We start from the raw sequence: 17,355 nt of genomic DNA, 5'->3' as shown, positions 1-17,355 counted from the left end.
ATGAAGTAGCAACAAAAATAATTTTATGGTTGGGGGTCACCACAACATGAGGAACTGTATTAAAGGGTCACGGCATTAGGAAGGTTGAGAACCACTGCTCTAGAGTTTAAGTTGAATTTCTCTCAGTTGCAATAAAAAAATGTATTTAAGGAAGCGCCTAGATACCTGGCCTCAACAAACTGAGTCAAGGTGGCACAGAAATCAGATCTTCGGGCAGCAGAAGCTGTAGTGGGGTCTCTGCTAGAATGGCACCATTGTAGAAGTAGGTCGGTGCTGCCCTCTGGTTCCAGACTGCAGAGCACCTCCTTGCCCTGCTGGAGTCTCTGTTAGCCTCTGAACACCCTGAAATAAACGCCTTTCTGCTTAAACCAGCTCATGCAAGGAGAGTCTGGCTCCAGTGATGGCCGATATAGCAGAATGAAGTGTTGAGTACTTTTCTCAACTTCCTCCTAGTTTCCTGTCCCTTGTGATTAATTTCTGACAATCAGTTTTACGCACACAGATCTAAACTCAGCGGGACAGAGGGCAGTGCATGAGGAATCTATTCTCCTAGAGCTAGCAAGCAAAGTGGCTGGGGCGCCAACTGTTCTGTAGACATTTCCTGACCCCAGGGTCACAACGCAGTCTCTTCTTGAGTCCATCAGAGAGCGAAGGTCACAGGCAATAAACTGAACAGAATCCACAGAGGCGCTGTTGCCCTGCCTGTAGCAGATCAGAGATGACGTACATGGCCACTGTGAATGCAAAAAACAGCCCCCGTCCCGAGTATCACATTATTAAAGGTCAATGGTGGGGTAAGACTGCTGCTTTGATTCATGGGAACACTAAGACACAGAAGGAGACCACAGAACACTCATCACAGGCCTGCCTCCACGTGGTAGACTGCAGAAAAAGTGGACCAGAGTAGGAAACCTGAAAGGTTCCACTGGTGGTGGTGGTGGATATTAGGATCTACATAAAGAAGGGAAACAGAGTAGGCCTGATAAAAATAAAATTACATATATAAAGTATATATAGATGTAAATAATAGACTGTATACTTAAATGTGGGTAAAAAATTACGTATGTTCCCCTTAGTTAAATCTCTTTTAAATACCACGCTGATTCTCTACATAGTTTCTCTAATCTATGTGAAGTGCTTTTTAATTTAAAAGCAGACTGTGATAAGCTGAAAATACATACTGTGGACCAGCGGCTCTCAAACTATGGTCAAGACCTTTTTGGGCATCCAACGTGTGTGTGTGTGTGTGTGTGTGTGTTGGAAGTGTGCTGTGTCTCCATGATGGTGGTTACACAAGCACACAGTATGTCAAAACTCACAGAACTGCACACAAAAATGAAGGTTTTACTGTGTGAAATACAGTGAATTTACAGAATAATGCCATCACTAAGCACTACCTATAAAATGTCTTTCTGTTTACTGGTTTTCTACTTAACTCATTTAAATACATAATTTCATAATAGAGGATCTCGTAGGAAAAGAAGAAGAAAACTGGAAGCAGAAAATGAAAGGATTGTTTTGGGGTAGTGGGGTGGAATTGAACTTATAAAGTGACCTTCTAAACACCTGTGTTTGTGATCATGCAAAGCACAAGGTTGGGAGGAGGCCCAGGTGAGACTGTGCTGTACACTCTCCCAGTTAAGTTCTACTAAATTAGAAAACTTTATTATCTCATGTGAATTATCTCTCCAGCAACATAGCACCCCACCACATGGTCTGTCTGTCTGTCTGACATTATAACAGGAAACTTTAATATTTTCCCTCCTGTTTTAGACTAGGTTTATGCATTTCTTTTATATGTGTGTACATGTCCTGGCATAGGGGGCAGGGGACGTGCAGGGGATGCGGAGGGGGCAACAGAGGGAATAATCGGGTCAAAACCATTCATTATGATAAAGATCGCAAAAAACACAACACTCTTCTGGGTGTTAAGCTCCCGACGTGCTATGCTAAGGTATTTTATACACTGGTGACCAATTCCCGTGTGAAGGACAACAAATTCTGAAAGGACTGTGTCAACAGGTAGAGGCGACCGAGCCAAACTGTGCAGTTCCCGGAATTCCTCACGTCTGAGATTATACATGAATTTCAGTTGTGTTATTACCATATAAACTCGCGTATCAGTCGAGTTTTTCAGCACCTTTTAAACGCAGTTTTTGTGGTAAAATTAAGTGCCGCGGCTGATATTCGGGTTGGCTTACACTCGAGTATATACGGTATAGCAGCCACCCTGGCGTTGGGGCTGGAGTGGCGGCGCGTGCCCTGCACAGTGGAGATGAGCGAGATGGCAGCTTCCTGATTGAAAAGTCAGGCTTTCACTGAGCAGGGACAGCTGCCGCCCGTAAGTTCTGAAGTATTACTTCCAGAGTCGTCCTGGGTTTCTTTAGCCTCTTCTACTCCTACTGAGTTCAGGGACTATTTAAACAAGCCGAAGCGGAGAGGGGGCAACGCGACTATACGCCGTGCTATCAATTTCCAAGAATGTTGTTGGACCATGAGCCTAACACCAGTCCCTGACCCGTCAGCACTGCTGCGGTCCTCCCTCCTCATGTCCAAACGCACGCACGCACTGCACTGCACTGCGCTCAGCCCGCTGTTGGAAGTCACTGCCTTGACCGGCACTGCCAAGGGGTGCTGACCGTTTCCCACCTCAATGTGTGCTTTTGTTATTCATTTTGAACAAAAACAGCCGATGTTAGAACCACTGAACAACTTACAGACTTGAAAAAGGAGACACTTGAGATCGGCAATAAACGTCAGACGATGAAAGCAAGATATTTCAAGTTTCAAAGATTTGACAAGTTCGGTAGAACATGTTTCATTTACTCTCAAAACTCATCATCTTCTGCCAGGTAGGACTTGGTATCAGTCGCTGTTCTGAGGTCAACACCATTTCAGGCATGGCCTGGTGGCCAAGTAACGGTGGGATGGCGAACCGCACAGCCAGGTCTTGTATACTGAGTGCTACACCTACATGACAGAAGGGACACCCCATTTTCTTACAAGCAGGAAAGCAACCGCAGAGCTGAGTACTAGAAGGTGGTGCTGGTGTTGTAACTGGCTTGGAGGCAGCGCTGGGAGTCTCCTACTCAGAGGAGGGAAGGGGCAATCTCGCTTGGCACCCTTGGCATCACAGTTACCATTTGGGTGATCAAATAAGCACCCATCAGCAAACTTACACTTGGGGAAAGCTTAGCGAGGTGAGATGGGTGGTGATAGGCACACTCAGCCCCATGTTTACAAGCAGGCCAGTACTTGCAGCGCTCCAGAAGTTTCTCTGGTTTCTGGGCCACACTCAGTTCAAGCATCTCCATGTTTGCAAAGCTACTGTTTGGGTCCGCAAACTGCCTGCTCATCAGCCGCCATCACTGTGGGTGGAGGAAACCTCTGAGACCCTGGTTTGAGGCTTACTGGTTTCATTCCTTCGAAGCACATGCCTTCCTCTTCATCGGACATGTGTCCTGGGGGACCGGGGACACCATGCAGCATCACGATCAACTTGAGGCTAGCAGGTTTGTCTGGTTGCACAAGATCTTGGGGCTTCTGTGTGACGGGTCCTCAGAGTCCTGGAGGGTTTCGGCGGTCCTCATCCCAACTCCTCATCCCACGACGACCTCCTCAGACAGCTTTGGCTTCTTCAGAAGAAAGGATCTTGTGTCTGCATGGACCGGGGACTCCATGTGAGAGTAATCTTGAGCCATCTGCAGACTTTTGGCCATTACTGGGCTTGCAGCAATTGTCAGGTCCTTGACTTTTCTCTATACTCCCTCCTCTCTGGCCGGGGGATTTCTGGGAGTCCCGCCCTGCCGCTGGGCCGCTTCTGCTAGCAATTCTCCTGGAGAAGTTCCAGGTGTTGGAGCAACTGGAAGTAACTGTACAAGAGCTTGCTGCTTTGCTGACAGATTCTTGAGCTGCAGATGTAGCCTGCAAAACCAGATCTTGTTAGCTTGCCGAAAAGGTGGACGTGAAGGCGTCCTTTCAGGCTTGGCGGGCACCGCCACACTGCAGGAGACACTTCCTGCGCGGGGGCTGCAGTCATCATCTTCCTCCACCGCCTCGCCATCCGGATTGAATCTTTTTGCCTTCATCACTGAACTGACCACGGGCCACTTTCTCTTCGGAAATGTTCTTCCTGGACACTCACTGTTTCTGAGCTGTTGCTGAAGAAGGGGCTGTCCGTCTGCTCTGAAGCGGTTCTGACGGTCGGCTGGTATGACAGATGTGTCTGCCATCTTGCTGAGGCTGGAGCTGCATCCACTTTAAATGAGCACCACTAACTGCATTTCGACTGGGAGGCGGCCGGTACATTTCAACAGATGGGCGAGGAGCCGGCGTATGTTAGTGTCGCTGTGGGTTTCTTCTGAGATAAGGGATTCTCCGGCACAAAGTTGAGATCGTCATCAAAGAGGTCATCCGGTTCAGGCTTCATATCAATTCCATCTTCTGGGGGTGCCGCTCCCGCAGGGGTGTCACTATTGCCATTAGTCTGGGTGCAGCCCCGTCATCGTACGTCTGTCTGGCATTAGCTTTCGGCTCCGTGAGCTGGTGGAAACGCTGGAATCTCTTTTGTCTGGCTCTGGGGCTAGAAACAGCCAGGGGTGGGGACCATGGCCTCGTGTCACCGCTCCTCCCCTCGGCTGAGGCCGCCCTTGCTCAAAGGCACAGTACTATCAAAGATGTTGGATCGATGACTTTAGGCTAGAGTAGTAACAGAGCGAGGTTCATCTCAAACACCATGAAGACGGGCGGTAAGTCGAATGATGTTGCTCCCTAGAAACGGGGACAGGTCCTCTGCCGTTTGGTCCTGACTTTCCGTGTGGGCCAGCATCACCATAGTGTAAGCAGGAAGTTCTTTGTCGATATGAGCTCCTTCATTCTGGCAATTTCTCCTTAATGGCCCTCCGGATCTTGAGACTGATCTCAGTGACAATCTCCATGGCTCCGTGTGGTCTTCTCCAGGGCTTCTCTCCCTTGACGGTCTGGTTCCCGTCCCAATATTTCCATTAACACTTGCTCCTTCCCCTGACAGTAAGAATTACACTGTCTTTTATTTGGGTGTGTACCTTTCAGTCTCGACTTTGGCTATGAATCACTTCCTTGAAGTGAGGGCCACAGTAAGTCGCTGTGGGCTGCCCGAGGGCCTGGCCTGCAGCTGTGAGCCCAAAGCACGTGGACTGCGGTAAGCTTAGAATAGACAGAGCGCAGGCCACAGGAACTGCTGGGAAAAGAGCTTCCCTTTAGGGTCTCTCATCATTTGCTTCTCTGCCAAACCTGCAGGTTTTGTTCTAGAGAGGAATTTTTCTTTTTCTTCAGTTTCTCTGAGTTAGGTATATACATTATAGTAATAACTGCTACATTAATACTACTCCAATGATGTTATGACCATCTGACACTAAATGTCATTTACCATTTTAAAGTCTCAGTTGCACAATCTGTAAATCATGACATATAGCAACTAGGAACGAGCAGCTGTACCCAAAGAGCATGTGGCAGTGGCCCGAGCCGCTTCAATGACTGTGCTCTGGATTTACTGCACCGAGCATGCGTGAATCAATCATTCTGCTTCAGAAACAGTCCAGGGAAGATGTGGGAGCATGAAAGGCATGGTTTCTAAAAAATCCTATCACAGTAAAAGAGGTGGAGTGTGGACCCAAAGTCCACCTGCAGGCAACTGGACATCCCCTTACAGAAGGGCCACAGGGAGAAGATGAACCAGTCAGGGTGCAGTGTAGCAATGATGAAACATACAACTTTTCTCTAGTTCTTTAATGCTTCCCCACCCTCCCCATCATGATCCAAATTCTACCTTACAAATCCGGCTAGACCAGAGGATGTACACTGGTACAGATAGGAACTGGAACCACAGGGAATCCAGGACAGATGATCCCTTCAGGACCAGTGGTAAGAGTGATGATACAGGGAGGGTGGAGGGAAGGTGGGATAGAAAAGGGGAACCGATGACAAGGATCTACATATAACCCCCTCCCTGGGGAATGGACAACAGAAAAATAGGTGAAGGGAGATGTCGGACATGACAAAATAATAACAATTTATAAATCATCAAGTGGACGTGAGGGAGAGGGGTGGGGAGGGAGGGTAAAAATGATACCAAGGGCTCAAGGGGAAAGCAAATGTTTTGAGAATGATGAGGGCGACAAATGTACAAATGTGCTTGACACATGGATGGATGGATGGATGGATGGATGGATTGTGATAAGAGTTGTACAAGCCCCCAATACAATGATTAAAAATAAAAGGGCATGGTTCCTATCCTTACATCAAACACTTGCTAGAATATCAAGAGTCTCATTTTATAATATTAATCGAAAGATGAGTGTTGTGCAAAGGTATTCCTGGACTTCTGAAACAGAAGGTTCCCCATTTCAAAGAGGTTGGAAATCTGACTAAAGACAAGTCCATAAACACAAAGACCTAAGGACGTATGTGATGGAAAACAAGATCCCACTAGGATTTAAAATGTTAGAAGGATGTTGCCTATATCATTCAGAAGCAATAAATATTGACAATTCCACAAGTTCTCCTCCTCTGCTTGACTGAGGTCACTTCCATATTAAAGGTCTGCACCAAGCCCAGGCTCAACAATTACTAGGATGGCTAGGAAAATCCTGAAGCTCAAAAGGAAAACGACAAGCCAAACCATCGGGCACTGAGACTTAGCGCCCACTGTTACAAGGGTGGTCTCACAACCTAGAGGGGCAAGAAGAGGAACGCCCAGACTGCCCAACGTGGAAAGGGGCCTCCTGACTGGGTCTCACTCTTCATGACTCCCCAGCACAAACGTCAGTTTCTTCTCCAAAGAATGGCCCCATCTGTGTTCAGCAAATAAAAAGCACTAAGTCAAACAGGCTTGTTACGTGACTACTTCCATGAAGGCTTACCAGGCTCTATGTCAAACAAAACCCTTTCAGCCCAGTATTTCCTCAAGTTCACAGTCTTTTACTTACAAAGTCTTGACGGATGTCATTGAAGTCTTTGCCGTATTTCTCCAGCGCTTCTTCAAACAAACTCGCTTCAGAGGCTGACCACTCTTCCATCTCATCTCTGCACAGCACAGGGCCTCCCAGGGGCACTAAAACACTGATGGCACTGCTCAGGTCGTAGTTGTGTCTGTACAATGTGTCCATCGCGTGAAACTAAAGTGGGCAAACAAGAGTAGAGAGAAGATCAGCTAGAAATACCACCTGGCAGGTTATTTCACACACACACACACACACACACACACACACACACACACACACACACACACCAATAGTCTAATGTAGGAGTCACAATTAATATCCTTAGGCAGTATTTATTTTTTGACACAACAAAAGTCAAACAACTAATCAATGAATAACTACTTAAAGTACATTTTTCGCTTTAAGACACTGTTAAAAGATAATGAAATTTCTCTTAATTATTCTGAGAGAGGGAGTCAAGGTGGCGTCCAGGGAGCATCACCCACGGGGCCTTCCTCCTGTTAGACCAGAACATGAAGAGGCAGGGGAAGCAAGCTCCCAGAGAAAGCAAACGAGGGACCTGGAGGGAGGAGGAAGCGGGAAAGGAGCGGCCGAGCAAACAACGCCATAGGCAGGGGAACAACTAGGGAATTAAAAGCAACAACAAAGAGGACGCAGAGACCCTTGGGGAGTTGCAGCAACCGCAATCTAGCTGAGAGGAATGACTAAGAGGCACAAGAAGGGTGAGTGAGATGGTGGGGAAGGATGAGGTAAAAGGAAACAGAGGAAGGATCTAGGGAGCAATGCTATGGGCATAGTTATATCTAAACATAGGTGTGCCCTTATGTAAATATTTTAATTCATAGAAATAGAGGTATTGGCCTATGTACGTATATTTATATGGCAATACACTGAGGGAGTGGACAGACTTTGGGCCTCTTTTCAAGCCCTCCCTCAACGCAAGAACACTTTGTTCTAAGAACCTGGCGTTCTGTGATGCTCACCCTCCTAGCACAATTGCTAAAGACAAAATGGGTACACAAGTAAATGTGGTGAAGAGAGCTGATAGTCCCAGGCTTTCAAAAGATATAGTATCTGGGGTCTTAAGGGCTTGAAGATAAACAAGCAGCCGTCTAGCAGAGAAGCAACAAGCTCACACGGAAGAAGCACACCAGCCTGTGCAATCATGAGGTATCAACAATTTCAGGTAACAGGCATCAGAAAATTCAAAACAAAAAAACATATTGTTGAGAATGAGGGGGGTTGGAGCAGAGACTCCAAACCCATCTGTAGACAGTGGGACATCTCCTCACAGAAGGGTCACAAGGAAGGGATGAGTCAACCAGGATGCAGTATAGCACTGATGAAACACACAATATTCCTCTGGTTCCTTGAGATTTCCTCACCTCCCACTATCATGACCCCAGTCCTGCCTTTGACTGCGGGCTAGACCAGAGCATATGCACAGGTACAGATAAGAGCTCACAATACAAGGAATCCAGGTCAGATAAATCCCCCAGGGACAGAAATGGGAGCAGCGTTCACTGGGAGGGGAAGAGGAAGGTGGTAGGAGAAGGGGAGGAAGGGGGAACCAATCGCAATGACCGACACATAACCACAACCACACGTGCACACATACCCCTAGGGGAACGAACAACAGAAACCGTGGGGGGAGAGAGACAGCAGTCGGTGTAAAATATGAAAATAATAAAAATTTATCAAGGGGTCATGAGGGAGGGAGAGGGAGTTGGGAGGGGAAAAAAGAGCTGATACCAAGGGTTCAAATAGAAAGTAAATGTTTAGAAAATGAAGATGGCAACACATACAAATATGCTTGATACGACTGATGTATGGATGGCTATAAGAGCTGTAGGAACCCCCAATAAAATGACCTTTACAAGAAAAAGATAATGAAATTTCTCCATGAACTTCTTGAATCCCCCTCATATAATAAAACACAGGGTACCATGTAAAGGTACCCTTCACATGGAGAGGTGCAGGGTCTGCGGGTATGAAACTGGAAACCCAATAAGTTTCCCACCTTTCTGTTTAAGAGTGCCCAGCCGACTCTGGCTGTCGTGCCAGGCCAGGCTAGCATCACCCTCCTTCACCAGGAGGGAGAGTGTTGACTAATTATCGAGGAGAGAGGGAAGATAATATTCTCCGAGTTAAGAAAAGGGTGTGGGGGAATGGTAACAGGAAGGAAAACCAAACAAACACACACCACAGCTGAGAATGATGGCAAACTAAATAATGAAACCACAAATACGTGCAAACTGACGGTGTTTCTGTCATCTAATGGAGATCTGCAGGCCCAGGTGGCTTGTGGAACAGGGGCGTGGCTGTGGGACAGCGAGGGGCCGGGGTGGGGGTCAGTTTGAGAAGGGGCAGCATGGACTGATAACACAATGGGCCTTCCAAGGCCCCGTGGGAAAATCCCATCCTCTCCCAAGTGCATTTTCCATTAGCTTTCTGAAGCCACTCCCTCCTCAGATTGGCTTTTAGCCACAGTACGATAGGGCATTTTCTCCCCACCTTCAGAAGTGAATAAACTAGGTTCCAGTGTTTCTGAAACTTTTTTGAGGGGTATCGACCAGAGAGAAAAGGGTGACTTATGTGTATGTGCAAACGGGACGGCTTAACAGGGCACCGGGCTCTGCCTCTGTGCGTACGTATGCGGGTGCAGTGTAGCTGTGGCTGTGCCAAGAGGCAGCTCGGACTCTGAATAAATTAAGAGTCAATGGGAGGGCACCTTGCACGGGGAAGGGCGTGTTAGCCATTCAGATACAGAAGAACGTGCTGAAGGAATGGTGTGATTACAAATGACCATGGGAGGTCTTCTGATGCTCAAGAGGGGGGAATGGCTTTTGAGATGGAAAGGCTGAAAATCGGTCTCTATGCGGTGTCAGCTTATTCTAACCACCAGCCGCTGTGCCATTTGCTCTTTCCTGTAACAGCTGTGCGAGCAGAAACCACGTTCGGAAGCACAGGCCAGCACGTCTCTTTCCAAAACTCCTACTGTCACACAGAGCAGCAGAACGAAATGCACGGGGAACTGGTGGCGCAGTGGGCTGCTAACCACAGAGCCAGCAGTTCAAACTCCATGGGAGAAAGATGAGGCTTTCTGTTCCTGTAAAGATGTCCAGTCTCTGAAACCCACGGGGGCACTTTTACTCGCCCTGTGGGTTTGCTATGAGTCAGAATCGACTCGACGGCAGAGATTCTTTCCCTGACAGATACACAATGCATGATCTACTCAAACCTAAAACTGAACACTGCTAAGAACCCAGCACAAGCTGTTCTCTCTGCCAAATGGTGGTGCGAGTGTTGTCACAGTTGAACTCATTCATAACAGATGGAGATGACAAACAGAAGTATTTTAGGACAAAGACTGACAGGGAAATCTTGGCAGCGGGACTTCATCCTTTGTTCAATAAGCAGGAGGACACCAGGTAGGTTATTGTTCAGCAAATACTCCCTCCCTCCCGCAGGCCTCCAAAAGAGGAGTCTCCTCCTGGAGCTACGAATGGCAGGCTGGGCCACGTGACTTGTTTAGCCAATAGGATCTCGAGAACGGAAGAGCGGGCTTGTGTAACTGGGCTTGGCCTCTTGAGCTTGGCCAACGCTGGTGCACACAGGATGAGAAGAAACACATGGAGTGGACCTGGGTCCAACCTGTCCTTGGGTCTGCTGAGTCTATTGCAGCAGAATCCAGACACACCACAGACAGGTGTGAGAAATGACGTGTGTTGCTGCGAGCCACTGCGATGTAAGGGAAGTATAATGTGTGCTGTGCATGAAAACATGCTCCACGCAGGCAGCCCGCAGTGACTGGGGTCCTCCTGAGGAAAACCCCACTGTCCCAGTCATACCGCCTTCCTGGGGGTGCAGTCCCAGCTCTTGGTGGGGTCAGGTGAGGCCTTCATCAGACTGCCCAGGCTCTCCCTCTGTCCAATCCTGCCTCCCTCTCTCCCTTCTGCAGGCATGACTCCCAAGATTACCATATATACTCAAGTATAAGCCACCCCGAATTTCAGCCAAGGCACCTAATTTTACCACAAAAACTGCATTAAAAATGTGCTGAAAACTGCGTATGCATGAGTATATACGGCAATCCTTAGCAAATTTCCTGCATGCAAATCGTCATCTGCTTCCTGGGGAATCCAATCTGCAACATGGGGTAGTATTGGAGCAACAACCGATTCACATATATGTTAACAGTGACTACGGCGTTGCCCAAAGAGTGCTGGTGGAGCTGACGAGTAGGCATTGCAACAGCGGCTCCTTGGGAGACAGAAGAAGCCATCTCCTGGGGTGCAGACTGAAAGCCTCAGAAAACCCTAGATGGGGTTGTCGCGAGTCAGGGTGGACTCGATGGCACGGGTTAGCAGGTTAAGGACCAGCTCGGACAGAACTTTACAAAAAGTTCAAGTGCATTACTACAGTACAAATTACAATATTAAGGACATCAAATTTATTTAAAAATTAACAAGCCTACCATATATACTTGAGTACAAGCCGACCCGAATGTCAGCTGAGGCACCTAATGTTACCACAAAAACAGCATTAAAAATGTGCTGAAAAACATGGCTTAGACACAAGTATATATGGGATGTTTTTTCCCAAGAAGAAGGTGGAATGTAAACACTGACTATATTCTATCACACTATGATCAAGTCAGAATGCTTTATCTATGAAAGTGTACCATTCACTTCCAATGTGTTCTTCGAAGCAGTGCCAGGAAACAAGATCGCTTGTCTATCTTCCAACGTGTGGCCCTGGTGGTGCGGTGGTCACTACGGGGCTGCGGACCACCAGCGGCTCCGTGGGAGATAGGCTGAGCTTTCTACTTCCCGTAAACAGTTATGATCTTGGAAACCCAGAGGGGGTCGCTATGCGTCAGCATCGAACGATGGCAGTGAGGTTGGTATTCGGGTTTGGATTTTGAATGGCTCGTCTAATTTGGCTGTCGTTCACTCCGTCTCATTGTCACAAGCCACGTTCCCACACGTACTCCCACGTACGGATGGGTGCCACGTGAAAGGAGCCTGTTTGAAGGCCTTGGGGAGCCGTCCCAGCTGTCCTGGCTGTGGCTGCAGGCATGTTCCACAGGGTAAGGGCGCTTGGGATCGGTGCCGCTGAAGAAGGCCACAGGGGAATTGCAGAGAAAGACTGCAGGAGGATTAGAGGGAGGACAGAAAAACAGAAAGCTACCCCTAAGGGAGGCACATTGTCAAGAAGAGCGGGTGGTCACAATCTGGAGACAAGCGGGGTCTGGTGGTGGCATCTTTTCTCTTGAAGAGTCGCTGGTGGGTTGGAACTGCTGAGCTCTGTTTGGTTAGCAGGGGGTTGCTTCGCCACGGTGCCACCAGAGCCGAGTATACACCTGTCCTTGTAGCCGACAGCCTGTAGAACCTCACGTGGGCTCAGAGCACGGCCCCTCCAGGGTCCCAGAACACTCAAGCCCAGGACATTCTAACAAGGCGCCATCGCCGGGGCACCCATGGTCCTGCGTCCCCACAGGGCCCAATAGGAACCTCCTTTTCCCCACAACTCAGCCAGACAAATTCCGTTTGGCACCCAACTCCTGAGTGCGCTTTCATTTTAACATGCAGTGGGTTAAAAACAGAGACCTTAAGGAATCTAAAGGGTAAAATGAGAAAAGTCACCATAAATTCACCACGCATTCCAGGAAGAAAGGAGATATGCACGACCTATGCCGTAGATGAAGAGGAAAGGGCTAAAAAAAAAAAAAAAAAAGAGGAAAGGGCTAGAAATATTCAATAATTAATGAGAAACACGAAATCTTGAGATTCTGGAATAAAGGGAAAAATAGCCATATTATATCCATCGTAATATTCAAACTGCTAAAGGCAGGGGAGTTGCGGGGCAGGGAGGACTCTAGCTAAGAGCAGCTGGAGCGAAAACAAAAATTACAAAGCAAAGACAAATTGAACTGTCCACAAACTTTCCAGGAACTAAAACCAAACCCTTGAGACAGAGTAGGGACCTCCCCATAAGGAGCCCGAGTGGCTCCGTGGGTACAAGCTGGGCTCCAACCCACAAGGTCAGCAGTTCTAAACTACAAGCTGCTCCAAGGGAGAAAGATGGGGCTTTCTACTCCGGTGAACAGTCACAACAGTCACAGTCTCGGGGACTCACTGGGGCAGTTCTGCCCTGCCCTATAGGGTGTGAGTCTGCAATGAGTCGATAGCAGCGAGTGTGGTTTTGGGGGTTGGTTTTTTGGTTTGGGTGGTTTTTGAGGGGGCTCCCCAGAGGATTTTTCAAGACTGTGATCTTGATGGACACTGGCTACTACCTCTTTCTCCCATAGAGCAGGCGTTAGCTGCCCCGCACGGAACCCACTATGCCACCAAGTGCCCCTAAACTGTCCACTCAAGTGATCCTTAATTTGGATTAGGTTAATAATGGGTTTGTTTGTTTGTTTGTTTTAAGGAAGGAAAGAAGAAAGAAAAAAGCTCCCAGATTAAATTTGCTGTTTAATACAATTGTTAAAGAGGGAAAAAAAAAACAGCTTATAAAACAGACACTTTGAAAAGACAGAACATTAGCCTGGCCACTGCAGCAATATTAGGTTAAAAAAAAAAAGAAAAAGTTACTGAACACATGCATAGCCATTATCACGAAATCCGGCTTTTACCTATGGCTCATTTCAATTTCAGCTTGCAGTCTGGAAGTCCTGAGTCTCTTTGCAGACAGGAGCAAACGCTTTCTGTCCCAGAAGGCCAGCACTCCAGGATAGCTGCTTCATCGTTTGTTATGGAAAACTACACTTAATAAAATGCTGTTGTGTTTTGAAGTATAATTATGTATTTGTTGATTAGCCAACTATATCCTCATTAACCTAACTCTTTCAGATGGAAGAAAAGGACAGTGCTGGGGCTTAATCAAATCTCTCCTTTGGAACAATTGGCTATCCAGTTATGGGTTTGTGAAAGTGATGAGCAAATAACCTTTGAGAAAATTTACAAACTGTGACAGGGGAGGAATAGAACCCCCGCCCCCGCCCAGTGGGCAGATTATAGAATCTTAAAACCCTTCAATCCTCTCCATTGTTTTTCAGATTCTGGTGACTCAAGGAGACTAGAATTCAAGCGCATATGACTCTCCAGTGATGACACACTGTCCGTACAGTATCAAACATGAATTACAATGCTAACACAATGCAATGGAAACGAGAAGCTGTGTGCTAAAAAGGGACATTGCTAATTTATTCACTGCCAGGTACTTGTGGAGCACCTACCTAGTATGCATGCCAAGCCAGCAACCCCAGGCGCTGAAGTCTAGACGGTGCTGGACAACAAACGAGTACTAGACTGGAAGGCGGCACACCGGGGCATGTCGAGTGAGATGCAGCGAGTCAGCATTAATCAGATCATCACAAAAAGGGCTATTTCCTTACAGACACCAAGCAAGTTCTAAAGGTAAGAATGCAGCAGGTTTTCTCCATGAGTACATCTCAAAGAAACTGGAACAAGATGGAAGGAGAAGCCAAGATTTGAAAAGAGAGCAAATGGCTCCCACCCCCACCCACCCACCCAGTCGGGTTGTGGGAGAAGCACCAGGCAGAGGAAACTGATGTGCGGCCTGTGGCCAGAGTCCAAGGACAGGCAAAAACTCAGTCAGGTTGATTACTGCAAGGGTCTAGGTTTTCACCTGAAATGCAATTAAAAGCCACTAAATGGGTGTGCTGTTGTTGTGCCCGGCCACCACACTGTCCCCAGATCACTGTAATCCCTAAGGGGCTGGCTCATTAGCTGGTTTTCCAAAGCAGATTAAGAGAACATTCTTCCTAGTCCATCTTAAGCTAGAAGATAGTAGTGAAACTTGTGCGGTATCACAGCAAAAAGCAAGCCTCCACTGACAGGCTAAGAACTGAACAAATATCTCCTGTACAAACTAAAAAGAAAACAAAAAAACCCACTCAATGTCATGGAGTAATTCCAACTCCTAGCCCTGTGGGTTTCCCAGTCTATTAACTCTTCCTGGAAGTAGAAGGCCTCATCTTTTCCCTGCAGACTGGCTGGTGGTTTCCAACTGCCGGCCTTGCCCTTAAGCAGCGCAGGCCGTAACCACTAGGCCACCACCAGGGATCTTGGTCCCCGGCATGGAAGACTAGAATTCTACAACTGAACCACCAGTGCCGCTAGAAGGAGGAAAACTGGGAAATGGCACAATCAGGATTTCTGTAGATACAGTAGATATAGTATACTAGTATTTGTATAGTATAGTATAGTATAGTATAGTATAGTATAGTATAGTATAGTATCTACTAGTATTTCTAGGAGATACAGTATAGCAGGGGTGTCAAATTGGTGGCCCGCAGGCCGCATGCGGCCCCCAAGGTAATTTTTTGTGGCCCACGATGCTCTGAAATAAAATGGAAATAGAAAAAATTGTTATGAAGAAAATAGCACTTAGGGGAGATAGAGGCAATACCGTACACACAATTCCCTCGTTAACCCTTGAACTACTGAAGAGGAGTATACACGTGGCCCAGTGCCTTTCCCGGGGGCCTGTGGACGTGTATAAACGCGCTCACTCAGTTCCGGAGACGTTTGGAAGTGATATGTCTGCCACTCTCAGTGCCATGTAATGGAAACAGATCCCAATAGCAAAAAGGTTAAAAGAGCACTCTGGGTTGTGCTGTTATGAATCATACCTAGCGGCAGCGCTAGTTAACAGTTTTAGAGGGAAGCCATTACGATTGTGCATCACGTTTGTCAGCTGTCCAGCATTTTGTGTTTTTTATTAGTGACTTTGTTGTATTTCCAGTCACAACATAAGAGGTAAGTGAAAACTAGTAGGAGGAAAGCACTGGCAAGTTTCGGGTAAAAAGAATAATTTTAGTTTTATAAATACATTAAATAAAATAAATGTTTAAATAAAAGCAGTTATATAGTGTTTTAATTATCCTATTCATATTCCTGAATCCTCACTTCAAAATACAAATCTAACAAAATTTGTCAATGGGATGTGGCCCGTGGGAATCTTGCCTGTTGCACCCCATGGTCTGCGTTTTCGCTGCATCTGACCCCCCTGCAGCATAGAAATCAGAGATGTTCTAGGATGACATTTCCTCCCAAAGGAGCCTGATATTCCTCAGAAGCAGACTCTGCCTTAGAAACCTCTGCCACTAATTAAATGTAACTTCCTTTGTCAACGACTCCCTTGCCCTGTACCTGAGGCTCTTCAACATTGAATCAGTCTTTCCAAGCTCCAAAGAAGGTGAGCCATTTAATGGCACAAAGCAATCTACCATACAGTCTTTCCATGTGTTCTTTCTGGAAAACCATGGTGATGAACTCCTAAGGCCAACCTGTTAATTATCAATGTCTGTCATACATCCCAGTCATTTTTATAGACACGCCTCAGGTTCTTCCATTCTAACCACCCAGTAGAAGCGGTGGAAAACAGGATTCAGGGGTGCAGGGCCCGGCACCTGAAACAACGCAGGGCATGGGTTTCTCCCACCTTCACAACTTCTTAAAGATGTCACAGTGCACCACGGAAACTATTTAGCATCTCAACTGAGAATAGCACAGTGTCCAGGGGAACACAAACCCAGACGGTGAAAGCAGAGGAGGAGACCCTGAAACGCAGCAGAGTGGATGTTCAGCGCCACCAGTTCACAGAGGCAAAACCAATGTTACTGGAATCCAAGCTGTTCTAATGGGAATGACGCAGCAGGATGGGTGTGGGGGCAACCTAGCAGTCAAGAACCGATTCAAACCCTGTCCCTGAGACCAGCCGAACATAAGGGACAAATCACAACTACCTTGACCCTACCCCCCACCCCGGCTGTGGTCAGGTTAAAAATAAAACCATTTTATGTACAGATAAAAATTTAGCCATATTTCATCTATTTATTTCAGACTCTGTGAGGGTAATATTGAGTAAAGTACAGATTATATAATGTCATCACATATATTATACAATACGACATACCAGTGACCTGCAGAATCCAAGACAATGAACAGAGCATGCAGAGATGACACTGAGGAGGGTGTGATCATGGAGTGTCCATGGGATCAGGCATCACAGACCCAGAACAAAAAAGTCATATTAATGTGAACGATGGGGAGTGCGGAGTGGAGACCCAAAGTGGAGACAACTGGACAACCCCTTACAGAAGGGTCACAAGGAAGAGATAGCACCGATGAAGCATACAACTTTCCTCTAGTTCTTTAATGCTTCCTCCCTACCCCACTATCACGATCCCATTTCTACCTTACAAATCCAGCTACACCAGAGCATGTACATGGGTACAGATAAGAGCTGGAAACACAGGGAATCCAGGGCAGATAAACCCCTCAGGACCAATAAGGAGAGTAGTGATACCAGGAGGGGAAGGGGAAGGTGGGGGAGAAAAGGG

The 17,355-nt window shown here is 47.1% G+C and overlaps 1 protein-coding gene and 1 pseudogene across 1 annotated transcript in view; both read right to left on the bottom strand.

The window, feature by feature from the left end:
• MTA3 (metastasis associated 1 family member 3) overlaps positions 1–17,355 on the bottom strand; it is a 145,543-nt gene that overhangs the window by 19,782 nt on the left and 108,406 nt on the right. Inside the window, exon 10 of the mRNA XM_045285676.1 lies at positions 6,966–7,154. Within this exon, the coding sequence (XP_045141611.1) occupies positions 6,966–7,154 (189 nt within the window). The remainder of the gene's footprint in view (positions 1–6,965; positions 7,155–17,355) is intronic.
• LOC115867905 lies at positions 2,866–4,937 on the bottom strand (annotated as a pseudogene).

The sequence above is a fragment of the Echinops telfairi genome, unplaced genomic scaffold (genome assembly GCF_000313985.2).
Source record: "Echinops telfairi isolate 266 unplaced genomic scaffold, ASM31398v2 ScPeMD7_7475;HRSCAF=8513, whole genome shotgun sequence".
Taxonomy (NCBI): Eukaryota; Metazoa; Chordata; class Mammalia; order Afrosoricida; family Tenrecidae; genus Echinops; species Echinops telfairi.
The sequence above is the reverse complement of the archived record's forward strand: the minus strand, read 5'-3'. Positions and strand labels throughout refer to the sequence as shown.